Source organism: Mesoplodon mirus, assembly GCF_964341445.2.
Source record: "Mesoplodon mirus genome assembly, chromosome: X".
NCBI lineage: Eukaryota > Metazoa > Chordata > Mammalia > Artiodactyla > Ziphiidae > Mesoplodon > Mesoplodon mirus.
The window spans coordinates 139,313,187-139,335,429 of record NC_138981.1 but is presented as its reverse complement, the minus strand read 5'-3'; the positions used below and the strand labels follow the sequence as shown (position 1 = coordinate 139,335,429).

The 22,243-nt window shown below is 56.0% G+C and overlaps 3 protein-coding genes across 3 annotated transcripts; 1 reads left to right on the top strand and 2 right to left on the bottom strand.

Moving 5' to 3' along the window:
- Positions 1 to 1,278: 1,278 nt before the first annotated feature.
- Positions 1,279 to 9,116, bottom strand: TAFAZZIN (tafazzin, phospholipid-lysophospholipid transacylase). The gene is made up of 10 exons (XM_082609766.1): positions 8,434 to 9,116; positions 8,139 to 8,267; positions 7,070 to 7,115; positions 6,744 to 6,829; positions 3,223 to 3,303; positions 3,073 to 3,114; positions 2,816 to 2,878; positions 2,618 to 2,670; positions 2,132 to 2,209; positions 1,279 to 2,010 (listed from the first exon to the last, which is right to left on the bottom strand). Exons 1-10 carry the CDS (start codon positions 8,540 to 8,542, stop codon positions 1,909 to 1,911), a joined length of 789 nt encoding a protein of 262 aa, XP_082465892.1. The 5' UTR covers positions 8,543 to 9,116; the 3' UTR covers positions 1,279 to 1,908.
- Positions 8,651 to 16,314, top strand: DNASE1L1 (deoxyribonuclease 1 like 1; the record flags this gene model as incomplete). The annotated part of the gene is made up of 11 exons (XM_082609373.1): positions 8,651 to 8,654; positions 8,777 to 8,909; positions 9,147 to 9,201; positions 10,769 to 10,934; positions 11,541 to 11,620; positions 13,746 to 13,834; positions 13,916 to 14,002; positions 15,078 to 15,178; positions 15,314 to 15,426; positions 15,507 to 15,755; positions 15,838 to 16,314. The coding sequence occupies 11 exons, from the start codon at positions 8,651 to 8,653 to the stop codon at positions 15,973 to 15,975; spliced, it is 1,215 nt and encodes a 404-aa protein (XP_082465499.1). The 3' UTR covers positions 15,976 to 16,314.
- A 1,220-nt stretch (positions 16,315 to 17,534) lies between these two features.
- RPL10 (ribosomal protein L10) lies at positions 17,535 to 20,228 on the bottom strand. The gene is made up of 7 exons (XM_082609767.1): positions 20,160 to 20,228; positions 20,009 to 20,054; positions 19,111 to 19,169; positions 18,915 to 19,022; positions 18,555 to 18,693; positions 17,834 to 17,996; positions 17,535 to 17,751 (listed from the first exon to the last, which is right to left on the bottom strand). The coding sequence occupies exons 1-7, from the start codon at positions 20,221 to 20,223 to the stop codon at positions 17,599 to 17,601; spliced, it is 732 nt and encodes a 243-aa protein (XP_082465893.1). The 5' UTR covers positions 20,224 to 20,228; the 3' UTR covers positions 17,535 to 17,598.
- Between the last annotated feature and the right edge of the window lie 2,015 nt (positions 20,229 to 22,243).

Sequence of the window (22,243 nt, the reverse complement as noted above, 5' to 3'; positions counted from 1 at the left end):
AGCAACAACTAAGAAGTCCGCATGCTGCAACAAAGATCCTGCGTGCTGCAACTAAGACCCGGCATGGCCAAAATAAACATTAAAAAACAATTGGGAGGTTAATGTGAGTCATTGCATAACAGTGACATGACTGCTATTCCCCTAGATATTCTGCCAGTCATTGAGCCCGTCTAGTGCTGAGAGACATTTGAGTGGTTTCCCACTTTAGCCAGCACGGCTAGGGGTGCTGCCAATACTTGCGTACGCGGTGCACGTATACGTGCATTTCAGTGGGTATATATATCAGGTCATAGGGTGTATGTACTGGGTTGAATAGTGTCCCCGCAAATTCATGTCCACCTGGAACCTCCGAATGTGACTTTATTTGGAAAAAGGATCTTTGTGAGTATAATTAGTTAAGATGAGGTCATAGTGGAGTAGCGAGCCCTAATCCAGCGAATGGTGTCCTTATAAGAGAAAAAGAGACACACAGACACAGAGAAGAGGCCATACGAAGCTGGAAGCAGAGATTGGAGTGAACTTGTGTTTTCAAGGCAAGGAACACCAAGGACTGCTGGCCACCACTGGAAGCTAGGAGAGGGGCAGATCCCTCCTCAGAGTCCCCAGAGGGAGCCAACCCTGCTGCCCTGTTACCTTGACCTTGGACTTCTGACCTCCAGAATTGTGAGAGAATAAATCTTTTGTTGTTTTAACCCTATCAGTTTAGGGTGCTTCGTTACTGCAGTTACAGCAAACTCATACAGTACATGTATTTTCAGCTCTGCCATTGTTTCCTCTTGTATGAAATGCCTGCTCACATCAATCTTCCCATTTTTCTAACCGATTGTTTATCCTTTTACTGATTTATAGGAGTTCTTTATTTATTCTGGGTGTGAGCCGTGCGTTAGTTACGTGTATTACAAATCTTTGGGTTTTGAAGCAAGTCCATTAACCTCGCTCTGCGTCCTTTGCAGAATGAGATTAATCCCTATTTTTGCAAGGTTGTATGGGGACTATAGACAATGACTGAAGTCTTAGGTGACTGGTACAGACTGAGAGCCCATCTGGTCAAGTACTCTTGATGTGCCCAGAGCTCTAAGGTCCAGCCTTCCTGTCCAGAGGGTCACCTCCCACCCCCACCCCTACAGAGAGGCCAGATATAAAAGAGCACAACACATATGCTTTATTGTTTATAAAACATGAAAACCCAGGCCCCAGGGGATTCAAGTGATGCCAGGGAGGCGGAAAGGACGGAGAAGTCGGTAGGCCCCAGCATGAGGGCAAGGGGCCGGGTCTTGGGCCCTTGCTGCAGGCTCCATTTGGCTGGGCTCCACTTCTGGAAAAGGGCAGCTCTTCCACCTGCAGCCCAGGGCTGGGCCCTGCCCGAGGGTCCCACGCCTGTGGGGAGCACGGGCAGAAGGAAGACGTGGCTGACGGCCATCCCTGAGGAAGTGGTGAGCAGCTCCTGGATCAGGGCAGGCGGGTAGAAGCCAGGCCTGGCCACGCCCCGCTTCAACTACCCTCCCTCCAGTGCCCGGCCCTGGGAGAGAACACCTTGAAGGCAAGCAGGAAGGAGGCCCCTGCCTAAATGTCTTCCTCCCTGATGGCCAAGTGGGAGGAGCAGCTGAGACCCTTCTTTCAGCTGAAAAACCACAGAGGAGCTGGAACGTTCACCAACTAGGAGAGGGCACCCGTTAAGGGTTCTGAACAAATCTGTCTAAAAAACCGTATCTGAGCTCAAAGCATCAGTCTATTCCCCAGCCCAGCTCTGTGCAGGGCCAGAACCCAAAGGCGGCACCAATCACCTGGCAGCTGGGACTCGGGTCCCAGAGCTGCCTCTGTCCCAGGCCTCGCAGCCCCTCCCCGCCCCCGCCCCAGTCCAAGAGGAAGCCGGGACAGGGTCTGGGCGGGGTCTGGGCGGGGTGGCGCCTATCTCCCGGCCTGCAGGTGGTTGTGGAGCTGCTCGGCCTGGCTCTTCAGGCGCTGGAATTCCTCCTGGATGAAGTCTGTCAGGGCTTTGCGAATCTCCACCTGAGGGGAAGGACTGGGGCTGGCCTGCAGCCCTCAGGGAGCTTCGCCCAGGGTCCCTGGGAGGCCAAGGGCGCTGGGATGGGCTAGGACAGCGCTGGGATGGCCTGGGGGAGAAACTCACAGCTGACTTGTTCTCTGCCCGGAGCCGCTCGAGCACAGGCAGGGCACTGAAGGGCTTCCCAATCAGCACGGTGATTTTCTGCGTGGAGACGGGCCACCAGTGGGTGACAGGAGCGGGGGGTGCCCACAGCCCCAGCACCCTGGGGAGCCAGAGGCCAAATCCTGTCCCCACCTTGCTGAGTACTCCCTCGGGTCCACTCCAACCTCTTTAAAACGAGGTGGTTGGGCTCAGTGACATCCAAGGTCCATCCCAGTCCCGGGGTCCATGCCCTAGTCATCCCATCCTGTCCTGTCCCAATCCCAAGGCCCGCCCCTGCCCCTGCACCGGCCCCGGCCTTGGTGCCAGGAGGCCCCCCCCCGCCCCGCTTCACTCCGTTCCCCCTGCTGCAGCCTCCTGAATCTGGCCTCAGTGGTGCTGAGTGGGAGCCACGGGGCAGATGGCAGACAGACAGACAGACAGACAGACAAGGTCAGCAGCCTTACCCACCTGTCCAAAGCGGGGGAAGTACGGCGGGCTGTTAGGAAGGACGTCGTTCATTCCTGTAGCACAGCAGACAGAAGGCTGGGAAGCAGGTGTGGGGTGGAGCAGGGCAGCTCGGGCACCCCCTCTCTGCCACCCAGAGGAGACCCACCCACCAATACCACCGAGCGAAGCCCCTTTCCCTGGGCCGCAGCCTTGACTCACCGACATGCCACAGCGGCAGAATGACAGGATTGAGATGACATTCGGCGATCAGGCGTCCGATTCCTACCCCAGGGAGAGGCAGAAATGGTGGCATGAGTGGAGCTTCGGTGCCAGCCTACGGCCAGGGCCACTCTTGCCCGCCCCCAGTCAAGAGCAGCTGCCCTGGGCCGGCACCTGCCCTTCCTGCTGCTCCCAACACGCTCCTCTGCCCCGCCTGCCACAGTCCAACCCAAACGGAGACGGCCAGTGGCTCTTACCCCACTTGAAGCGCAGGAACTCGGAGCTCATGTTCACTTTCCCTGTTGAGAGGCAGGATGGAGGTGAGGCTTGGGGGCTGCCGGGCGGCGACAGGGGCGCAGTCCCACCCATATTCTTGAGAGGGTCACGACCCTGCCAGCCCCACTGACCTTCTGGGAAGATGTGCACCCAGTCCCCGTGGTTGAGCTTCTCCAAAATGAAATCCATTCCCTTCTGGTAGACGCCATCTCCTGCCAAGAGACAGTCCCTCCCTTCAGTCTCCATCCTCCAGGGCCCCTCCTCCACCGTCCCTGGGCGCGAAGCAGCAGCTCCCCAGCCCCCAGCGGGCGTCCCACAAGTTCACCTTCCAAGGCCGGTCCCTCTCGGGCCTGCTCAGCTGCCTCCCTGATTGGGCTCTTGGAGCTTTAGGATGAGCCACCCTGGGGCGAGCCTACCATTTGCTGCCTCTGGCCCAGTCTGTTCGTGATTTCCAGCCTCACTTGGGCCCCAGATTCTGGACAGCGGCCCTTCCCCGGGGTCTCTGCCAGGCCAGTTCCCACAGCCACTCCTCACAGGCCCCCCGGCCCTTCCTGAGCCCTCAGCCTCTGCTGGCCCTGCCTCCTGCTGGCCCCTTCCTTGAAGGGCTCCCCGTGAAAACTAGACTCACCCTCGGCTAGGCCTCTCGGGAACGGGAGAACATTTGACGGAACACAGTGTCACTGAGAGTTGGGGAAAACTCAAACCTGCTACATGGAAAACAGCAGGGTTGAACTGCCCCCAATGCGAGCAACACTCGCCTTGGAGTTGCCCTGAGACCACGACACTGGACCCAGGTGGCCCAGCGGTCAGCAACAACACAGACATGAATGCCTAATGCCGCGTGCTGGCTCTTGACTTGGAGGCACATGGGGGCAATCTGTACCCAAGCGCAGTTAAGAGCCTCACTCGTCAACCTTGTCCGTAGAGTAGACAGAGACAGAGAACGGGGGGAGGTTGAAGAAGCGGGGTAAATATCCTTATGTTATCAAGTAAGGAATAGAGAGCTGCATCACAAAGAGGGAGAGATACAGACAGATGGACACCAGGACTATTTGGGCCAATGCACTAAGAAATGGACTTTCATCCGCCTGCCAATGCAGGGGACATGGGTTCGTGCCCCGGTCCGGGAAGATCCCACATGCCGCGGAGCGGCTGGGCCCGTGAGCCATGGCTGCTGAGCCTGCGCGTCGGAGCCTGTGCTCCGCAATGGGAGAGGCCACAACAGTGAGAGGCCCGCGTACCGCAAAAAACAAAAGAAATGGACTTTCAACCTGTTCTCTGCAAGGTGGAGTCTTTGGAAGGTGCTCGATAGGGATCCAGGAGTCTCAACTCAACCCAAATGGGAACCCGGCCCGGCAGCTCCCTTAGGGGCTGGAGCTGGGGAGCAGTCACCCACTGCAGTTTCTCAGGGCGTCGCGGCTGAGAGCAGCAGTTTCCCTACCTGGGCTCGCATTAGCCGGTGGGGGTGGGCTGCAGGGGCGCAGGCTCCTGATCTACAAAAACCCACTGGTGCAACCGAGCCATCCAGCTTGGAATCAAAATTTACAAATACCGTGCTTTGGGAGCAACACTTCCTAATGTTTAGCTTTTGCAAATGCTACTTCTACTCACTTGTATAGCTTGTGCAAGATCACTCTGACACTTCACGTCCTATCACAAGGCCTATGCTTGGGGGGAAAGGGGAATTTTCTGGAACACAGAAGCAACATATGCCAGATACTTCCTTTGCTTTGATACGTGTTGTTAGATCTTTGCTGCACATCAAATGCATTTGAGAAACAGCTTGTCCCTGCCCACTTTCTCTCACCAGAAGGTGCTTAGGATTAAGATTTCACTTGCTGCTTTTATTGTGCAATAAAACTTAGATGCGGGTCAAAAAGAAGACTGAGACTAGAAGTGGACATGGAAGGCCTCTGAGGTTGCAGAAAGGAAGAACTGAGATTCAGGGATGGGGTACATGAGCAGAGTCGCCATCTCTCAGAGCAGTGCATGATAGACAATGCCACGGTCACCTGCCATGACACTGTAGCCTCTGCTTGTGTTTTAGTGAAAGGAAGCCACCTCCAAAAGCAGCAAAAAGAGAAAGTGTTCCAGGTGGCTATCTCTGGGGAGTAACTAGGTCTGCGGATCTGGAGGGTGGGTGCTGCAGCTTTTCATTAAAGAATGTTGTTTGTTATTTGAGGTTACTTTATTGGATTTTACCATGTTTTACTTCCACCTACTAGAAATAAGATTTCCCTGAGCTCCAACGCCCTTTGGTTACTTCCTCTTCACAACCCAACCTCTGGGGGGAGTGGCCACCCCACTGTCTACCCCATGCCCTGCCCCGAAGCTCCTGTGGCTGTCAGGCCAGAGAAATGGCTTCTCCAGGGTCCCTGGAGGCTTCCACAGTACCGAGGGGCCCTGCTTTGCTTCTCTCCTCTCTGGCCACTGCCCTCTGCTGTCTTGGTGGCTCGTGTCTCCCTCTGTGCTGAGGTGCTGCCCCTGCTCTCTCCGTGTTCTCCCCGTCTACCACCTCACTTCTGTGTTTGTGACTTTGTTTGCGGTTGAGTTCCCGGTATCTTTATTCCCAAGCGTTCTTTTGAGTTCCAGAGCTGCGCATCTCACTGTCTCTGGACCGTTCCCCCCTCAGGTGGCAGGCTCCCCTCAACCACCATGCTGCCTTCCCCTAGTCCCATCCTCCCAGTGGCTCATTGTTACCAGACATCACCTAGTGGCATCTTTGCGCTTTCTTTTCCTCGCCCCCTCCTAAACCCAACCTATCAAGTCCTGTCCACTCCGCCTCCAGAGCGTATCCCAAAGCCGTCTCGTCTCTGCCCTCCGTGGTGACCCCCAGAGGCCCAGCTACAATCCTCGACCCCGCTTCTGCCCTCCAGGCACACTGCAGCCAGGGGCTCTCTCTCTAACCACACTCGAAAGCCCCGTCACTACCCAGATGAGAAAGCAGAGCCCAAATTCTTCACATGATTGTTCCAGAACCTTCACTTTCAGCCTGCAATGCACATTTTCTACCTTCATCACGTACCTCTCCAGTGTCTGCTACATGCTTCCCGTGTCTAGGATGCCTTTCCTTTCATACTCTCCCTGGAAAAATCCTGCTTCCCCAGAGGAAAAAGCAACCTGGATTTGCATCCTGGCTTTGCCACCTCTTGCCCTGTGACCTTGGGCCAGCACCTTTATCCCTCTGAGCTCCTTTCTCTGGAGAAGGGGGATGAACATGGGCCCCACCTCCGGAGGCTCTCGAGAGGTGCTGAGTCATCACTCAACGTCACACCCCTCGCCCTACAGCACAGGCCACCACCATCACACGCTGATGACACCACACTGCCGTCACTGAGTCTCTCTCAGCAACGTCCTCAAGGGAAGGAACGAAGGAACCGTGGATAACGCCTCGGCCACTTCTAACAGCGGAGCCGGAGGCACACAATCCTCAGGCAGTCGCAGGGAATGGAGTGTTCTGCAGGAAGCCACCGCCACCCCTCCTGCCGCAGGAAGAAGCTGGGCCTCACGCAGGTGAGGCAGCGGCCCCCGGCTCCCTGGCTGCCTGTCCCACCAGGGTCCCTCTCTACTCCCAGCACTGCCAAGCCAGAGGCATGGGCCACCAGTCTCCCGGCCCCAAGGGAGGCCAGAGAAGTCCCCAGAAGCACCTCACCTCGGCACACGGGCACGCACTTGCCCAAGCTGAAGAAGTGGGAGTGCAGCTCCTTGGTGAAGCAGATGTCTGCGGCCGCGGGGGTCCTGGAGCGGGGACAGACGCGGTCACTGCGGCCTCCCCTGCACCCTGCTTCTCTGTCCTGCCCCCAGCATGACGCCTGACATCGTGGGCAGTGCAGAATGGAGGCACAGGAGGGCCTGCGGGGCCCCACCTCGTGCCCCGCCTGAACTGCTGGAGGCTCCTCCTGGGCACAGTAGGGGGAGGGCAGACCTGGGCAGAGGTGGGTGAAGCCTGCGGCCCCCACAGGGCCCACTGCTCCTCACCAGCGCATCAGCTTCAGGTTCCAGATGTGGCGGAGTTTCAGGATCCCTGGAGAAGGAGAGGAAAGACTCCATGCCCCAACTTACCTTGTGCCTAGGGGGCGTCGATTTCTGTCATCCTGTTTCGGGGAATGAGGGACATGGACAGCAGCACTACCATTTCCCTATGGCCCAAAGTGGCATCTTCTCGACACTTGGGCTGGACCCCCAAGTTCTCCCTGGCCCCTCCCTCTCTCCCACCCCCTGTGTCTTATTAGTCACCACAGCTGGTCTGCCTACCTCCCCGATACATTCTGACGCTGCCTATTCTTCTACCCATTCCCCCACTGTCACTGCCACCACCCTGGTCCAGGTTACTGGATGGCTCTAGAGCCTCCTTCCTGGTCTCCTGGAATCTGCCTGTGGCACCCTGCAGGCCGTGCTCTGCCCGGCGGCAAGGGTGACCTAAGAAAGTCTCTGATTTGACCAAATGGCTCCCCACGAGCTCTACCTCCTAGTCTATAACCTCCTGAGCTCAACAGTGGGAGCCCCGGGCACCCCTGTACCCAGCCATCTGGGTTACTGGAGCCAAGCCACTCCCTGTGAAGTCAGCAGAGCAGGAACTTCTAGGTGGGGAAGCGGGCTCCCAAACGAGGCTGGTGGAAGGCTACAAACCCAGCCTGGGGCAAACCTGGAAACAGGACACAGGTCTTCCAGCCCCTAGCCCAGAGTTTCCTTGACAGGACACTCTGTGGTCCTCAGATTTGTTCCCAAGGCTCTTTGGAACCGTCAACAGTTTAGAGAATGGAGGGTCTGACACATTGGGCCTGATACATCAGAGTAAAGAAGCTGTCAGGCCTTGCCCTGCGGCCACTCCGTCCAAATATCTGAGGGCCTCTCCAAATTACACTCCCTAGGAGGATGCTGAAGGGGCTGCAAATCAAACTTTCACCCCTGGGGCAGGACATCCCAGAGGCAGGAGTGCCAGAGCTATGCAAAGCAGCCCGTGAGGAGTGAGTTTGTTCTGCTTGTGTTTGGCCCTGTCCCAGGTTCCCTCCTTGCTTCCCCAAACCCAGCACACTGGCCCGTGTACCCCAGAGGTGAGGGTCATCCATGCAGGACTGGTGATTGGACACCGTGATGAGGGGCGTGGCTGGGCCTCGGTTCTCGATGAGCTCGTACAGCACCTCCTTGTTGTGGACGGTGAGGTGGTTCATATACTCTGGCGGGAGAGCGGAAGGGTCGGGATCTTGGCCTCCTTTCCGGGGAGCCCAGGGCTCCGCCCCCCGGCCAAGCCAGCCCCTGCCAACGCCCCCAACCCCGAACCCCAACTCTGGTTGGGCGTGGAGACCCGTGGCCAACCCTGCCTCGGCTTTGGGTCCACTCACTGGTCCAGAAGCAGCTGTAGGTGCCCACCAAGCCCATGACGACGCTGCTGGCCAGGGTCCAGGTGAGCGGCGGCACGGCGGGGAACGGCCATTTCACATGTAGGGGCATCTCCCCCCCGACCGAGCTTCCCCCACCGCCCCCGGCGGCCCGGCGCTCCCCCTGCCCTGGGGCAGGCTGTGGGGCTAATCTAGGTCTGTATCCTCAACCGCTCGGGGGATGGGTCCCTAACAGGCCGGCGCCACAGACGGGCGCCGCGGCTCGCCGCGACAGGGGACTTGACCAAGGTCACCTAGTGGGTCAGGCCAGAACCGGGCCCGTCCCCGATCTCTGGCCACACACTAGCCGCCCTGGACCCAGGAGACGGGGTGCGCACTGAGGAACTAGCGCGGACGGGGGCAGCAGCCGCGAGGCCCCCGCACCCGCCGGAAAGCGAGCCTGCGACGGCGCCGGGCTCTACGGCCGTCTGTCGCAAAACGTGCTCGGGCCGCTTGACGGCAGCGGGGGCGGGCCCGCGGGCCGCATGGCCCCGCCCCGCTCCGGAGCAGCCTGGTTTTTTTTTTTTTAACATCTTTATTGGCATATGATTGCTTTACAATGGTGTGTTAGTTTCTGCTTTATAACAAAGTGAATCAGTTATACATATACACATGTTCCCATATCTCTTCCCTCTTGCGTCTTCCTCCCTCCCACCCTGCCTATCCCACCCCTCTAGGTGGTCACAAAGCACCGCGGAGCAGCCCGGATTTGAGGCCGCCCGCCGGCTGCAGGTACGTTTTGTCTCATTAGTTCTTCCCCGGTGAAGTCTCCGTGAGTAACATGGGCTGCGCAGCACGATTACCTGACACCACGCGAAATCGGGGCTGGCTTCCCTGGTGGTGCAGTGGTTAAGAGTCTGCTTGCCAATGCAGGGGATACGGGTTTTAGCCCTGGTCGGGGAAGACCCCACACGCCGCGGAGCAGCTAAGCCCACGTGCTACAACTATTGAAGCCCGCGTGCCTAGAGCCCGGGCTCCGCAACAACAGAAGCCACTGCAATGAGAGAACCGTGCACTGAGCGCAGCAACGAAGACCCAATGCAGCCAAAAATAAATAAATAAAATAAATTTATTTTTTAAAAAAGATCGGGGCTGGCAGAGCACTTTTACTTTAGTTTTTTTCCCCTGTGTTTTCATTAATTTCATATAACATGGAATTAACCATTTTATAGTATTTTATAGCATTTTATATTACATACATTATTTTATGTATGTAACATATGTAATGTTATATGTTATGTATTGTATATGTTACATTATGTAATTTTACATAATTAGCTACATACAATTTATTTATTTATTTATTTTTGCGGTATGCGGGCCTCTCACTGTTGCGGCCTCTCCCGTTGCGGAGCACAGGCTCCGGACGCGCAGACTCAGCGGCCATGGCTCACGGGCCTAGCCGCTCCGCGGCACGTGGGATCTTCCCAGACCGGGGCACGAGCCCGTGTCCCCTGCATTGGCAGGCGGACTCTCAACCACTGCGCCACCAGGGAAGCCCTTATTTAATTTTTAAAATTAATTAATTTATTTTTGGCTGCATTGGATCTTCGTTGCTGCGCGTGGGCTTTCTCTAGTTGCATGGAGCGGGAGTTACTCTTCCGTTGCAGTGCGCGGGCTTCTCACTGCGGTGGCTTCTTTCGTTGCGGAGCGCGGGCTCTAGGCACTAGGGCTTCAGTAATTGTGGCACGCAAGCTTCAGTAGTTGTGGCTCGCGGGCTCTAGAGCGCAGGCTCAGTAGTTGTGGTGCACGGGCTTAGTTGCTCCGCAGCATGTGAGATCTTCCCGGACCAGGGCTCGAACCCATGTCCCCTGCATTGGCAGGCGATTCTTAACCACTGTACCACCAGGGAAGCCCTACAACTTTATATAATCACAATATTACAGAATTGTACTATACGAATGTATGTATGTAATATAATGTAACGTGATGCAATATGTAATATATAGCAGCATATAACATACAATAGGAAATACTATATATATTACAGTATTTTATATCGTTTAGTACACCCGCAGTGTTGTCAACCACCACCTCTAACTAGGTCCAAACATGTTCATCACCCCAAAAAGAAAGCCCTGTAGTCGTTAAGCAGTCTATTTTTTATTTTTAAAGCAAAGTATAATTTTATTGATTAAAACTATTTTTCCCGGGAATTCCCCGGCGGTCCAGTGGTTAGGACTCGGTGCTCTCACTGCCGAGGGCCTGGGTTCAATCCCTGGTCCGGAACTAAGATCCAGCAAGACGCGGAAAAAAAAAATTCCCAATCTTCGGCTCATCACCACCCCCAATCCATTAGCACGTAGGTCCTGCCAACGGGGACAATGCCCCGAAGACCGCACTACAACCATCCAGTAAGGACCCATCGCCCGCCCGCAGACACCGCCTGAGTCCCCCACTTGTCCCAGCAGCGACAGTGCAGGACCCCCACGGGGCACTGAGCTGCCAGCGCTCTAATCTCTCAGGTACAGTTTTTTAGTCCGCCCTCGGCTTCCACCACCGTGGCCAGTTCCTGCGCCGACTGTCGCTCGCTTTGGGTATTCAGAACGCTCAGGAGTGCGCAGCCACACCGGGCCCGGCCCGAGGACTTGGAGAGAAGGCTCTTGTCCTCGGGGGCGCCCAGGCTCGCCGTGGGGCTTCCCTTTTTCGGGCACGCGCTCCAGCTCTGGAGTCTTCCCCACTGTATCCTTCCTGCAGGCGGCCGGGGACGGGGGCTGAGCGCCGGGCCTGGGAGAGCGCAGAACAGAGTCTGCGCTCGGGCGCCGGCAGCTCCTCGCCGCGCGCCCTGGGCACTGGAAAAACTCTGACTCACAGCTCGGTCATCTGCTCAAACCCTCCCCCGCCTTCGCCTCCGCTAGCGCCCTGTCCCACCCGGGCGGGGAAGGCGGGGTCTGGCGGAAAAGTGGGCGGCCAGGTCCGCGCCAGGCCAGCTGTCCAACCTCCCTGCGGCCTCCGGGGCGGAGCCAGGGTCGGACCCGCCCACCTGGAAGGGTGGGGCTGCCGAACCAGCCTGGACGGGTGGGGAGAGTTGAGAGCCTGTTCCTCTTTTTTCGTCTGTGGTCTCTGCCTAGGCAGACCCTGTGATTCCGTGGGGAGTCGCGATCCGCTCACAGCACAGGAAGGTGGTGTGGAGACGACCCGGTCTGCGCAGGTATGGGAGCCCTCTGGCCAGAGGGAAGGAGGAAGTTGCCCCCAGCCTGTGAGGGAAGGCGAGAGGGGAAGGGAATCCCAGGGCTGGGGCTAAGGGCTGGTGTTGGGAGCCCGGACCGACTTTGGGCTGAGGCCAGGAAGTCTCTAGTTCTTTTCCTCCGCCCACCTGGGAGCCCCTGGCCCCAGAGCCTCCAAGCCTGCCCTTGCCAGCCCAGGGCTGCCTAAAAGCCTACATACATCCCAGAATAGATACCAGGGCAGGGGACCCAAAGTAGCATGAATGACAGAGCAGGTGGCTAGGGAGAAACAGGCATGGAGCCCAGGCAGGCAGAAAGTGAAACCAAGGGGTAAGGTGACAAGGCAACAGAGAAAAGCAGGCAGACAGAAGTAGAGGGACTTACGTCGCTGTATGAGGGCAACACCAACAGGGAGTTGAGCAAAGGCCTGAGCCCAAAAGACAGGGCAAAGCCTGGGAGCCTGAGAGAAAGATAAACTGAGAAAGACACTCAGGAAGAGGGGGGCTCCAGCTGGTAAGATGAACAAGTAGGGCTCACCAGTAGTGGAGGGGATGGGGAGAGGGGCTCCATCACACACTGCAGTGTGGTGAGTTGGTGTATCCGAGATCATTCTAAATGCATACGCCCTTGAATCCAACAATTATACTACTGGGAGTTTGTCTTAAGCATAATGTCTGCCAAGTGAGGAGACAGAGATGTACGAAGATGGTCCTTCTAGTTGCTAATGGCGGTGAAAAGTTGGAATCTACTCTAAGGTTGAACCCTTGTGAACTGCTGGCGGGAATGTAAGATGGGGCAGCCACTGTGGAAAATAGTATGGCAATTCCTCAAACAAATTAAATTTAGGATTACCATATGTTCCAGCAATTTCACTTCTAGGTATCTAACCAAAAGGATTGAAAGCAGGAACTTGAAGAGATATTTGTACACTCATGTTCACAGTAGCGCTATTGACAGTAGCCAAAAAGTGGAAGCAACCCAGTGTCCATGGATAGGTGAAGAGATGAACAAAATGTGGTCCATCCATACAGTGGAATGTTATTTAGAATTTAAAGGGAAGGACATTCTGACATGGATGAAATGAGCACATTATGATCAGTGAAATCAAACGGTCACAGACAGACAGATACCGTGTGGCTCCACTTGTATGAGCTGCTTAGAGTCAGTCAGATTCCTAGAGACAGGAAGTAGGGTGGGGGGGCACGGGCTGGGGGAGGAGGGGTGGGGATTAGTGTCTAATGGGGGCAGAGTTTCAGTCTGGGAAGATGGAAAAGTTCTGGGGATGGATGGTGGGGATGGTTGCACAACAATGTGAAGGGGCTTCATGCCACTGAACTTAAAGATGGTTAAGATGGTGAACGTGATGCTATGTGTATTTGACCGCAATTAAAAAGAACGAGATTGAACCATACATGCTGATGTTGGAAGGTGTCCACAAGGAAGAAAGGCAGGAAATGTGTGATGCTGGCAGCTCTGGGAGGCTGGTGCTGGGCAGCAGCAGGATGGCATCACTTTCTCTGTCGCATATTACCATGTCCTTCTGGAACCAGAATTGAGCCCAACTGGGACCTGAACCTGGAGCAACCTGGATTCTTCTGGAGGGTTCCAGAAGCCCATACACGGCCATGCACTGCTCCTGCTCCTCCTCCTGGCTGGTGGGGCTGAGACCTTTCACATCTGTGCTTTTAACACCCAGCGGCTGACACTCAACAAGGTGGCCAGGGAGCCTGTGCTGGACACCTTAGTTCGGGTAGGTTCATCACTGCAGAGAAGCTGTGCCCCCAAGGACCATGGCCCAAAGCCCCTAGCCCTACCTGACCAGGGGCATGTGCCAGAGAAGAGGGGACATCAGGAGACACGGTGTGGAGACATGGAGCACCTTCCTTCCCTGTCGCTGGCCTCAGTCTCCTCCTCTGTAAAGTGGGTGTGGTGGTGGTGGAGATGGCATTCAGTCTTCTCCCGGGTCCCTTCTAGCCTCGCTGCTCTGTTGGGCCTGCAGCCAGCGTGTCATGCCACCCTTGGCCGCGCTGGTGCCAGGTCCCCAGGGATACCACCCCTCTCCCAGGGTGGCTGGCACTGAGTGGGGCTGGCCTTCCTGGTGTCCTGCAGATCCTGGCTCGCTGTGACATCACAGTGCTGCAGGAGGTAGTGGACTCTACTGGCAGTGCCATCCCGCTCCTGCTTCGAGAACTCAATCGGTGAGGAGGGCTCTGTGGGTCTAAACTGGGGGCCCCACAGAGCCTCAGGGCTGCTGACCCGAGGTTCCCCTTTCCTGGCAGATTTGATGACTCTGGGCCCTACAGCTTCCTGAGCAGCCTCCTGCTGGGGCGTGGCACGTACAAGGAGAAATACGTGTATATCTACCGGTGAGTGCAGATGGTGACCAGGGCGGTCTGGACACTTGGCCCCGTGTGCGGTGGCACAATAGCCCCAAGGGTGGCCCTCACCTCCGCATCACACTTTTTCTTGTCAGTGGTTTTACCCTGGGGTCTTCTTGTCCTCTACCCCAGACAGCTTTACTGCCCATGTGTCCCTCCAGCAGGTGGCCTTCCTTCTGCAAGTACAGATGTGGGGCCCCCCGCCTCTCTCCTGTGGAAGCCACAGGGGCTCGGGGTGAGGCTGGCTCCCTCTTTGGGAGTGACTGGTTGCAGTTTCTGGGAAGAGGCTCACCAGGGGCCTGTCGTGGGTCCTGGGCAGACCCAGTTTCCAGAAACAGCCCTAAGTCCCTGGGAGGATAGCCTGGGGGGCGGGGGTCAGGATTGAGAGGGCAAGGGTGGCAGTCAGGGAAGGAGACCTGTTCCTATATATAGATGAAATTACATAATGTCTAGAATTCACTCCAAAATGATGGGGGAACAGAGACACGCCCATACAGCAGTACTGCTCATAACAATCTCAAAGTGGAAATGATCCGAGTGTCCGTCAGCTGATGAACAGATAAACAAAAGGCCGTCTCTCCACGTAGTGGAATATCATTCAGCCTAAGAAGGAAGGAAGTCTGAGCCAGGCTGCAGCCTGGATGAACCTGAAACATGTGCTAAGGGAAAGAACCAGACACAGAAGACTATGTATTATTGGATTCCATTCACATGAAATGTCCAGCAGAGGTGAATGTACAGAGACAGAAGACAGATCAGGGGCTGGCGGGGAGGGGAACGGGAACTGCTCATGGGCGAGGTTTCTCTGGGGCTATAAGAATGTTCTAAAATGGATTGTGGTGATGGTTGCACAACCTTGTGAATGTACTGAACGCCACTGAATTGTGCATTTTAAACAGGTGAGTTTTACGATGTGCAAATTATATCTCAATCTAAAAGAAGTTCTAGAAAGAAAGGCTAGGCAGGCTGTGCTTACATGAAATGGAGCTGCTGGTGGAGGGCCCCCTCCCTGAGTGCCAGGTCTAATGTGGGCACTTGCAAACCGAAACCAGTGGTCCACCAGGTCACACAAGACGCAGGTCCTGGATTCCTACGTGTACGACGATCAGGATGACCTCTTTGCCCGGGAGCCCTTTGTGTGCCGGTTCTCTCTGCCCAGCAAGGGTAGGTAGGGATGAAGGGTGGCCCGCTATGAGGGAGCAGGAATGGGGGTCTGGTGGGTTCTACGGGGCCTTGGGGGGGACTGGGCAGAGGAGGGCCAGGAGTGGCTGGGAGCCCTCTGTCCCTGGGGCCTTGCAGTCCTTCCCAGCCTGGCGCTGGTCCCACTGCACACCACGCCGAAGGCCGTAGAGATGGAGCTGAACGCCCTGTACCATGTGTTTCTGGACGCCTCCCAGCGCTGGCAGAGTGAGGTAGGGCCGGGCCAATTGTATGGGAGGGAGGGGGACAGGACGGCCAGGTGGCCAGGCCCGACTGCTGCTTCCCTCTCCAGGACGTGATCCTGCTTGGGGACTTCAATGCTGACTGTGCTTCGCTGACCAAAAAGCACCTGGATGACCTAGTCCTTCGGACTCAGGCTGGCTTCCACTGGGCCATCCCTGATGGCGTGGACACCACGGTGCGGGCCAGCACCCACTGCGCCTACGACCGCATAGTGCTACACGGGGAGCATCTCCAGAGCCTGCTGCGCGGCGCAGCAGCCTTCAACTTCCCCCGGAGCTTTGGGCTCACCGAGGAGGAGGTAAAGGGGTGAGGCAGGAACGGGCTCACGGGGAAGCCCCTAGGCCCCGAGACTGATGCTTTGTCCCGCTGCCCACCCCCAGGCCCTCAACATCAGTGATCACTACCCTGTGGAGGTGGAGCTGAGCTGTGCGGTGCACGGGGCCCAGCCCCTCAGCCTGGCCACTCTGTTACTGTCACTGCTGCTGCTCCTGTCCCCCCAGCTGGGCCTGGTGGCCTGAAGCCACTGCATACCAGCTGCCCACAGACGCGAGGACTATGCTGTTTTCTGGACTCAAACCCCCACCCCCCTTCTGTCCTGCCCGCCACTCCTCTACGTGCCTTTGCTTTGGCTCGTGTTCTTTGGTTGGGCCTGTGCTTGGCGTTAGAATGTGGAAGAGGAAGGCAGGGGCCCTGAGGCTGGAACCATGCCACTCTTCCCCCAGCAAGTGTAAGAAGTGAGGACAAAAAGCAGGCTCTGGGGCTGGGGGAGGGGTCGGGGAATCCCCCATGCCACAGGGAAGATCCCACATGTCACAACTAAGACCCCGATGCAGCCAAATAAATAAATTTTTATTGTATGACAAGACCATACATGCTGAGAACAGAAAGCTACATTGCAGGGATATTACACATGTGTAGCAGACATGGCAAAGGGTCTTTATCATATGTGGGACTCATATGAACCAAGACCCCACTAGATACAAGGACGGAGATAAGCAGTTCTCACACACACACACACACACACACACACACACACACACACACGCGCGCGCGCTCAACAGGAAATGGTTTAAGTTCATTGTAACCCAGCTAGCTGCCCTGGCACCTCTGGTCAAGTCCATGTTCAGAACCACCATGCAGTCTTGCCCCCACCACCCAGGATGCTGTCAGACGGCTAGGACATCAGAGCCGTTTAAGTGCAAGTTATGTTTTTATGATTTAGAAGCATCAACTTTAGGTTAAAAGGTAGTTTTAAACTTTAGAAATGGCAGTTGCTAAGGATTACAAAATGCCAGAGGCCTCTCAGGGGCCGAGTGCTGCATGCAGTCACAGCCAGACTGCAGCAAGGCTCTCCGGCTACTATGCTGGGCTCTGGAACCGAATCCCTTTAGGGTCCTCTTCTCCTGGGCTCACAGCCTCAGGCCACCCCACCTAGCAGAGCTCTGGGACTCAGCTGGTCTTACAGCAGGGTGGCCCTGGCAGTTGGTGTCAGATAGCACACCAGGATCCCCTGGGCCAAAGAGGGCACTGCACACTATTTGCCCAAAGGTCTCTTGTCGCCAAGCCCTATCTCAGCCATAGGAGCTTGATATCAGAAGTAAAGGGCCCTGGGAGTGAGGCCCTGTAAGGGGTAGTGGGTTAGGCTTAGGATGGGGTGGGGTGATGATATTTCTCAACTCTGTAGACAGGGAAATGTGGTCAGGCCCAGGACAAATGTTTACTCCAGGGGTAACTGGTGAAAATACAGCCAGAACCATGTCTGGTCTGGTTCCTTCCTCCCAGTGTCCAACAATGTTCCCGTCCTGGTCTGGAACCCTTGGGGAAGAGCTTCCACAGCTGCCTGAGGCCCTTTTCCATCACCCAGGGTGGGTACTTTACTAAGGAAGTGCTCCACGCACATGCAGGGGGACTTGTGAACCTACCGCCTGGGATCTAAGGCAGGTCCAAGTGCTAGTCCTGGTGCTGGCCCTGCTAAGTACCAACTGGCCAGCTTAGTTGTCAGCCTTTTTCTGAAGAGAAGGGACAGCAACCCTAGGACTCCCAGAGGCTCCCCACCCCCCATGAATCCAGATGCAAAGACAGGGAAAAGAAAGTAGAGTTTATTGGTGGGCGTGGGTAGGGAGGGGGCAGCGCCAAGGCTCTCAGGAGTGCAGGGCCCGCCACTTGTCCAGGGGGCCACGATTAGGGATGTACTTGACCCCACAGCCATCTGGAATGAGCCGCTTTTCTGCCACCATGTTTTCAAATTCATCTGCATTAAACTTAGTAAATCCCCACTTCTTGGAGATATGGATCTAGAGAGAGACAAACAGCTGAGTCAGGAGGCCTGGGGACAAGAGCAGGGAAAGGTGAGACCAAGGCTGCAGCACTACATACCTTCTGGCGGCCAGGGAACTTGAACTTGGCCCTGCGGAGGGCCTCAATCACATGCTCCTTGTTCTGCAGCTTGGTGCGGATGGACATTATGACCTGGCCAATGTGGACCCTGGCCACTGTGCCCTGGGGCTTTCCAAAGGCACCACGCATACCTGTCTGGAGCCTAGATTGGGGACAGCATGCCAGTCATTAATGTCCACTGGAAAGGGCTGTCTCCAAGGTCCCTTAGGGCAACCCATACAGGCAACAGGCTGCATACACTACCGAGGAGGCTGCTGTTTGCAGCCATTGCACACTGGGCCCCCATGGGGAAAAGAGCACAGTCGGCTTAACTGGCTGCAAAGAACAGAGAACCCCAAAACAGACTAGCTAGAATCCCTGCAAGGCGCTATTGGGCTCATCTGAAAGCCATCCAACCTGTGACCACGCCAGCAACCTGCCTGCCTGCAGGTTATGTCATTAGGCTCAAAGCGGAGCTACCCCGACAGAAGCCCCTCCCTCTACCTGTTCCCAGAGCCATGGTGCCTTTTGTGTTTGTCTCTGGGACTCTGGGTTGTCCACTGAAGTCCACTTGTTAGCCCTTTGGTATGGCTTTGCTATGGGTGGTTGAGTCTTTGTGAGGCCACCTCTTTGCCCTAACTGATGAAAAAACTAATCAAGCCCAGGCTTTAAGATATGGGAGAACATCTGAAAAGGCCAGGAGTCTCAGGACCCAGCTCACCTATCAGCTCCAGCACAGGACAACATCTTGTTGATGCGGATGACGTGGAAGGGGTGGAGCCGCACTCGGATGTGAAAACCATCTTTGCCACAGCTTTTCACCATGTACTTGTTGGCACAAATACGGGCAGCCTCCAGGGCTATTGGGGTGGGGGAGGCAGCAGAGTGAGACAAAATGGCACAGCAGCACTTACCATGGCTCTCTGGGAACATCTGTATTGGCTGGGTGAGCTTAGTAAAGAGGCTCATGATTGGGTGCTCGTGATTAATGACCTGATAATTCCAGTGCAGTGAGCTCTAGGTCTGGCTGGGGGAGCACATACAAGGGACCAGGAATGGTGAACAAAGAAACCTGCCTCACCTTCAGAGGAGAGCTGCTCATACTCATCCGACACCATGTGGCCACAGAGTGGGAACTCATCCACTTTTGCCTTCTTCCGCCCCAGGTCAAAGATGCGGATCTTAGCATCTAAAAAAAAATCTGGTTATTGCGTGGCTGTGCCATAGCAACTGGGTCAGTGCAGCCAAACCAGTTTGGGAGCTTTCGCACCACTTACCAGGGACACCTCGGCAGAAGCGAGACTTTGGGTATGGCTTGTTCTTACAATACCGGTAACTGCGGGGAAGGGGAGGAACCCAAGTTAGCAGGGATTCACAGGTGAACTCCACAATAGGCACTTTGAGTGCTTCCTCAATCTACAAGCAAAGGGGCGTTGGGAGAGGGGGAGATGACACATGTCATCTCTAAGCTTGGTCTTCATTCCTGGAAATTGGTGCTAAAGCAAGATGTGGCCAGAAATTAGGACACCTATGCTAGATTATAAAAGTAAAAAAAAAAAATACCACCCTATATGCCCTGTTGTATTTTCAACTTCCTATAAGGCTAACATCCTGAAACGGACTTTCTCAATTTAAATACCGCGAAGAGTAACACACTTCAAGCCATCCACCTAAAGTCCTTTGGGCACGTGGCATTAAGTTGGCCTCCAAGTCTCGTGAAGGGCGCCCCCTGCGGGGCACACGAGGCAGCTGAACACGCTTTTCTGGGACTGCCCTTGGTGTCCAAGGAGCCCACACGGCACATCGCCTGGAAATAAGACGGGGATGGCACACAAAGGCCCTGAGGGCGCCGAACCTGAAAAGCAAGCGACTTTTCAGCTCTGAAGGCGGGATGCAAGGCGGACGTCGCTTGTAGCCCTAAACTGGGGCTAACAGATGCAGATCTGGGTCAACCGGCACTCCAACAAAAAGGGGGAAGCGGTAAACACCAGCATGAATTTATAAAACCAAATGGTACAAACAAAGACCTAAAGCGATCTGCAAGTTCTTGGGGAATACGCGGGGGCCGCTCCCAAGACAGGAAAGCCGCACTGGGGAGACCCCACCCCACGGTTGCTTTTAGCAGCCAAATGCAATTCTCCCCCCCCTTTCCCCAGCAGCGAAACAGACACTCACCAGCGGGCGGGGCGGCGGCCCATGGCGACACCAAGATCTTCAGTGGCTGCAACAAAACATACAAGATCGGAAGAGCAATCGAAGACAGACCTCGAACTAGGAGACAGAAATGTCAAGTGCACCGCACTAGCCGCAAGCACCGACTACTCACCGCGCCGAAGGGAAAGAGATGCTCTTACGCCTGCACAGACCTTATATAGGCCATGTATCTTCATGCGTAGGAACCATAGAGTCTGGGTGAGGGCAGATAGTCACACTTCCGGACCATAGTCGCAGCGACGCTCTGCGTCTGGTACAAGAGTGGCTGGGCACAAGCGCAGAGCGGGGAGGCGGCTGGGTCCCCTACCGCAGGCGGCCAGCTGGCGAATGGGGCTTCGCCACATCGGCGAGAGAAGCCGGCTTCCGGCTGGCGATTTGGGGCGTAGAACTCTTGCCCGAGGCTTTGCCGTAACTATGAAAGACGTATGTTCCTAGAGTTGAAAGAAGGAAAATGCCGAATGGGGCTTACGGCGGCCGCGCGCGTGTTCCCGGGCATGGCGGAGCCCGGGACAAGCCCTCTGTACCTTCCCCTGCGCTCCAGAGCCCAGCAGGGAAGCGCCCTGCTGGAGGCTCCGCCCGCGTTCATTTGTCGACGGGGAGGCCGGAGCGGGAGGCCCACCCTCGTCCCGCCTCCGCAGCCCCCCGGCCGTAACCGAAGAGTCCTGAGCCCTCTTGTTTGCGAGCTGTACGCGAAGTCCCCCTTTCCTGGAGACCTGGGGCCTGCATCGGCCCCAGGCGGTCTGCGCCCTCCCGCAAGAAAGGCCAAGAAAAAGCCGACCCCAAGATCCAGGGCTCAGGAGATCCCATGAGCACCGTTGGGCCCACCCTGACCCGGCAGAGAAAAGAGACGTTGTGCTCCCCAGGGTGACTTGGAGAAGGGGAAGAGGAAGGTGGCGACCCCACCCAGAGGGCAAACGAGCACTGTCACTCCTTGTCCGGCTGGGCCCCAGTCCTGGCCTCTGAGAGCTGCCTTGATCTGTACTCCTGGGAGCTTCCACCCTCCCAGGGCCCAGAGTGTGGCACCCACCCCCACACACAGTTCTTTCCCCGCCCACTCAATTCCAGGCCTCCTGAGTGCGTCTCTGAGATGTTCTAAGATAGAGCACGGATCCTTCCCCCGCCCGCCCGAGAATAGCATCCAGAGAAGTGTCCAGAGCTAGTACCCATACCACCAGGGATCTACGTATCCGCCCGAGGTGCCCACGCTTCTAGAGGTGGGGAGAGCAAGAAGGTAACAAAGTCTTCCCCATGTCACTTGACAGGTGTGACACACCTGTTCTTCTCCAGGACGACCTTTCACTTTAGTGAATGGGTCCTTTGGGAAGGCTTGGGAAGATCTGCGGTGTGCGCTTCCAGCAATGCTGCAACCAGGTCCTTCCCAGGGAACACGGCCTCCCCTTCCATCAGGGGGCTCTGGGTCTGCAAACTAGGTGAGAAGGTGTGACTCTCCACGGGGGCAACTCAAGTCAGGTTTTTGCTCCCAGAACTAGAGGATTTAGGGTTATACGCATCAAGCAGTCCTGTAGCAGGCTGCCCAACGATTTCCCTCCTAGAGGCTCGTTTTCTGCGCCTTGCTCACTTGGCTCCAGCCCACCATTCTTGCTTTTCCTGGAACATGCCAGACTGCTCCTGGGGTCGGGGCCTTCGCTTTTGCTGGTCCTTAGTCCTCACGCTAGTGTTCCTGCTCTAATGGCTCTCTCAGCGCCTTGCTGAAAAGAGCTGCTTCTGGACCGATCCCTGGAACACAGTTGGGGGATGGAGTGTTCAGGCTAGATACGATGAATCTATTCTCAAATTCCTCTCTCCCTAAGCGTATGGATTCTGTCCTGCACCTCCTGTCAGGGCATTTGTGGCATCAAAACCCATGAAATGCAGGTCAGTAGTAGGTCCAAGCCAAGCATGTGAGGTGCTAGACTACACACCAGCTGTATGTCCTAATACTTTTTTATTTTTTAATTAATTAATTTATTTATTTTTGGCTGCATTGGGTCTTCGTTGCTGCGCGCGGCCTTTCTCTAGTTGCGGCGAGCGGGGGCTACTCTTTGTTGCGGTGCACGGGCCTCTCATTGCGGTGGCTTCTCTTGTTGCGCAGCACGGGCTCTAGGCATGCGGGCTTCAGTAGTGGTGGTTTGCGGGCTCTAGAGCGCAGGCTCGCGGGCTCTAGAGCGCAGGCCCGCGGGCTCTAGAGTTCAGGCT

What these genes read in the sequence shown, in the direction of transcription:
- RPL10 (XM_082609767.1), bottom strand. Translation starts at nt 20,223, where the DNA reads ATGAAGATACATGGCCTATATAAGGTCTGTGCAGGCGTAAGAGCATCT. An exon ending in CTTCTGCCGAGGTGTCCCTG is followed by an intron (nt 19,023 to 19,110) that starts GTAAGTGGTGCG and finishes ATTTTTTTTTAG; the next exon opens with ATGCTAAGATCCGCATCTTT. An exon ending in TCCTGTGCTGGAGCTGATAG is followed by an intron (nt 17,997 to 18,554) that starts GTGAGCTGGGTC and finishes TCCCCAATCTAG; the next exon opens with GCTCCAGACAGGTATGCGTG.
- TAFAZZIN (XM_082609766.1), bottom strand. Translation starts at nt 8,542, where the DNA reads ATGCCCCTACATGTGAAATGGCCGTTCCCCGCCGTGCCGCCGCTCACC. An exon ending in GGATGACCCTCACCTCTGGG is followed by an intron (nt 7,116 to 8,138) that starts GTACACGGGCCA and finishes CTCCTTCTCCAG; the next exon opens with GGATCCTGAAACTCCGCCAC. An exon ending in ACTTCCCCCGCTTTGGACAG is followed by an intron (nt 2,210 to 2,617) that starts GTGGGTAAGGCT and finishes GTCTCCACGCAG; the next exon opens with AAAATCACCGTGCTGATTGG.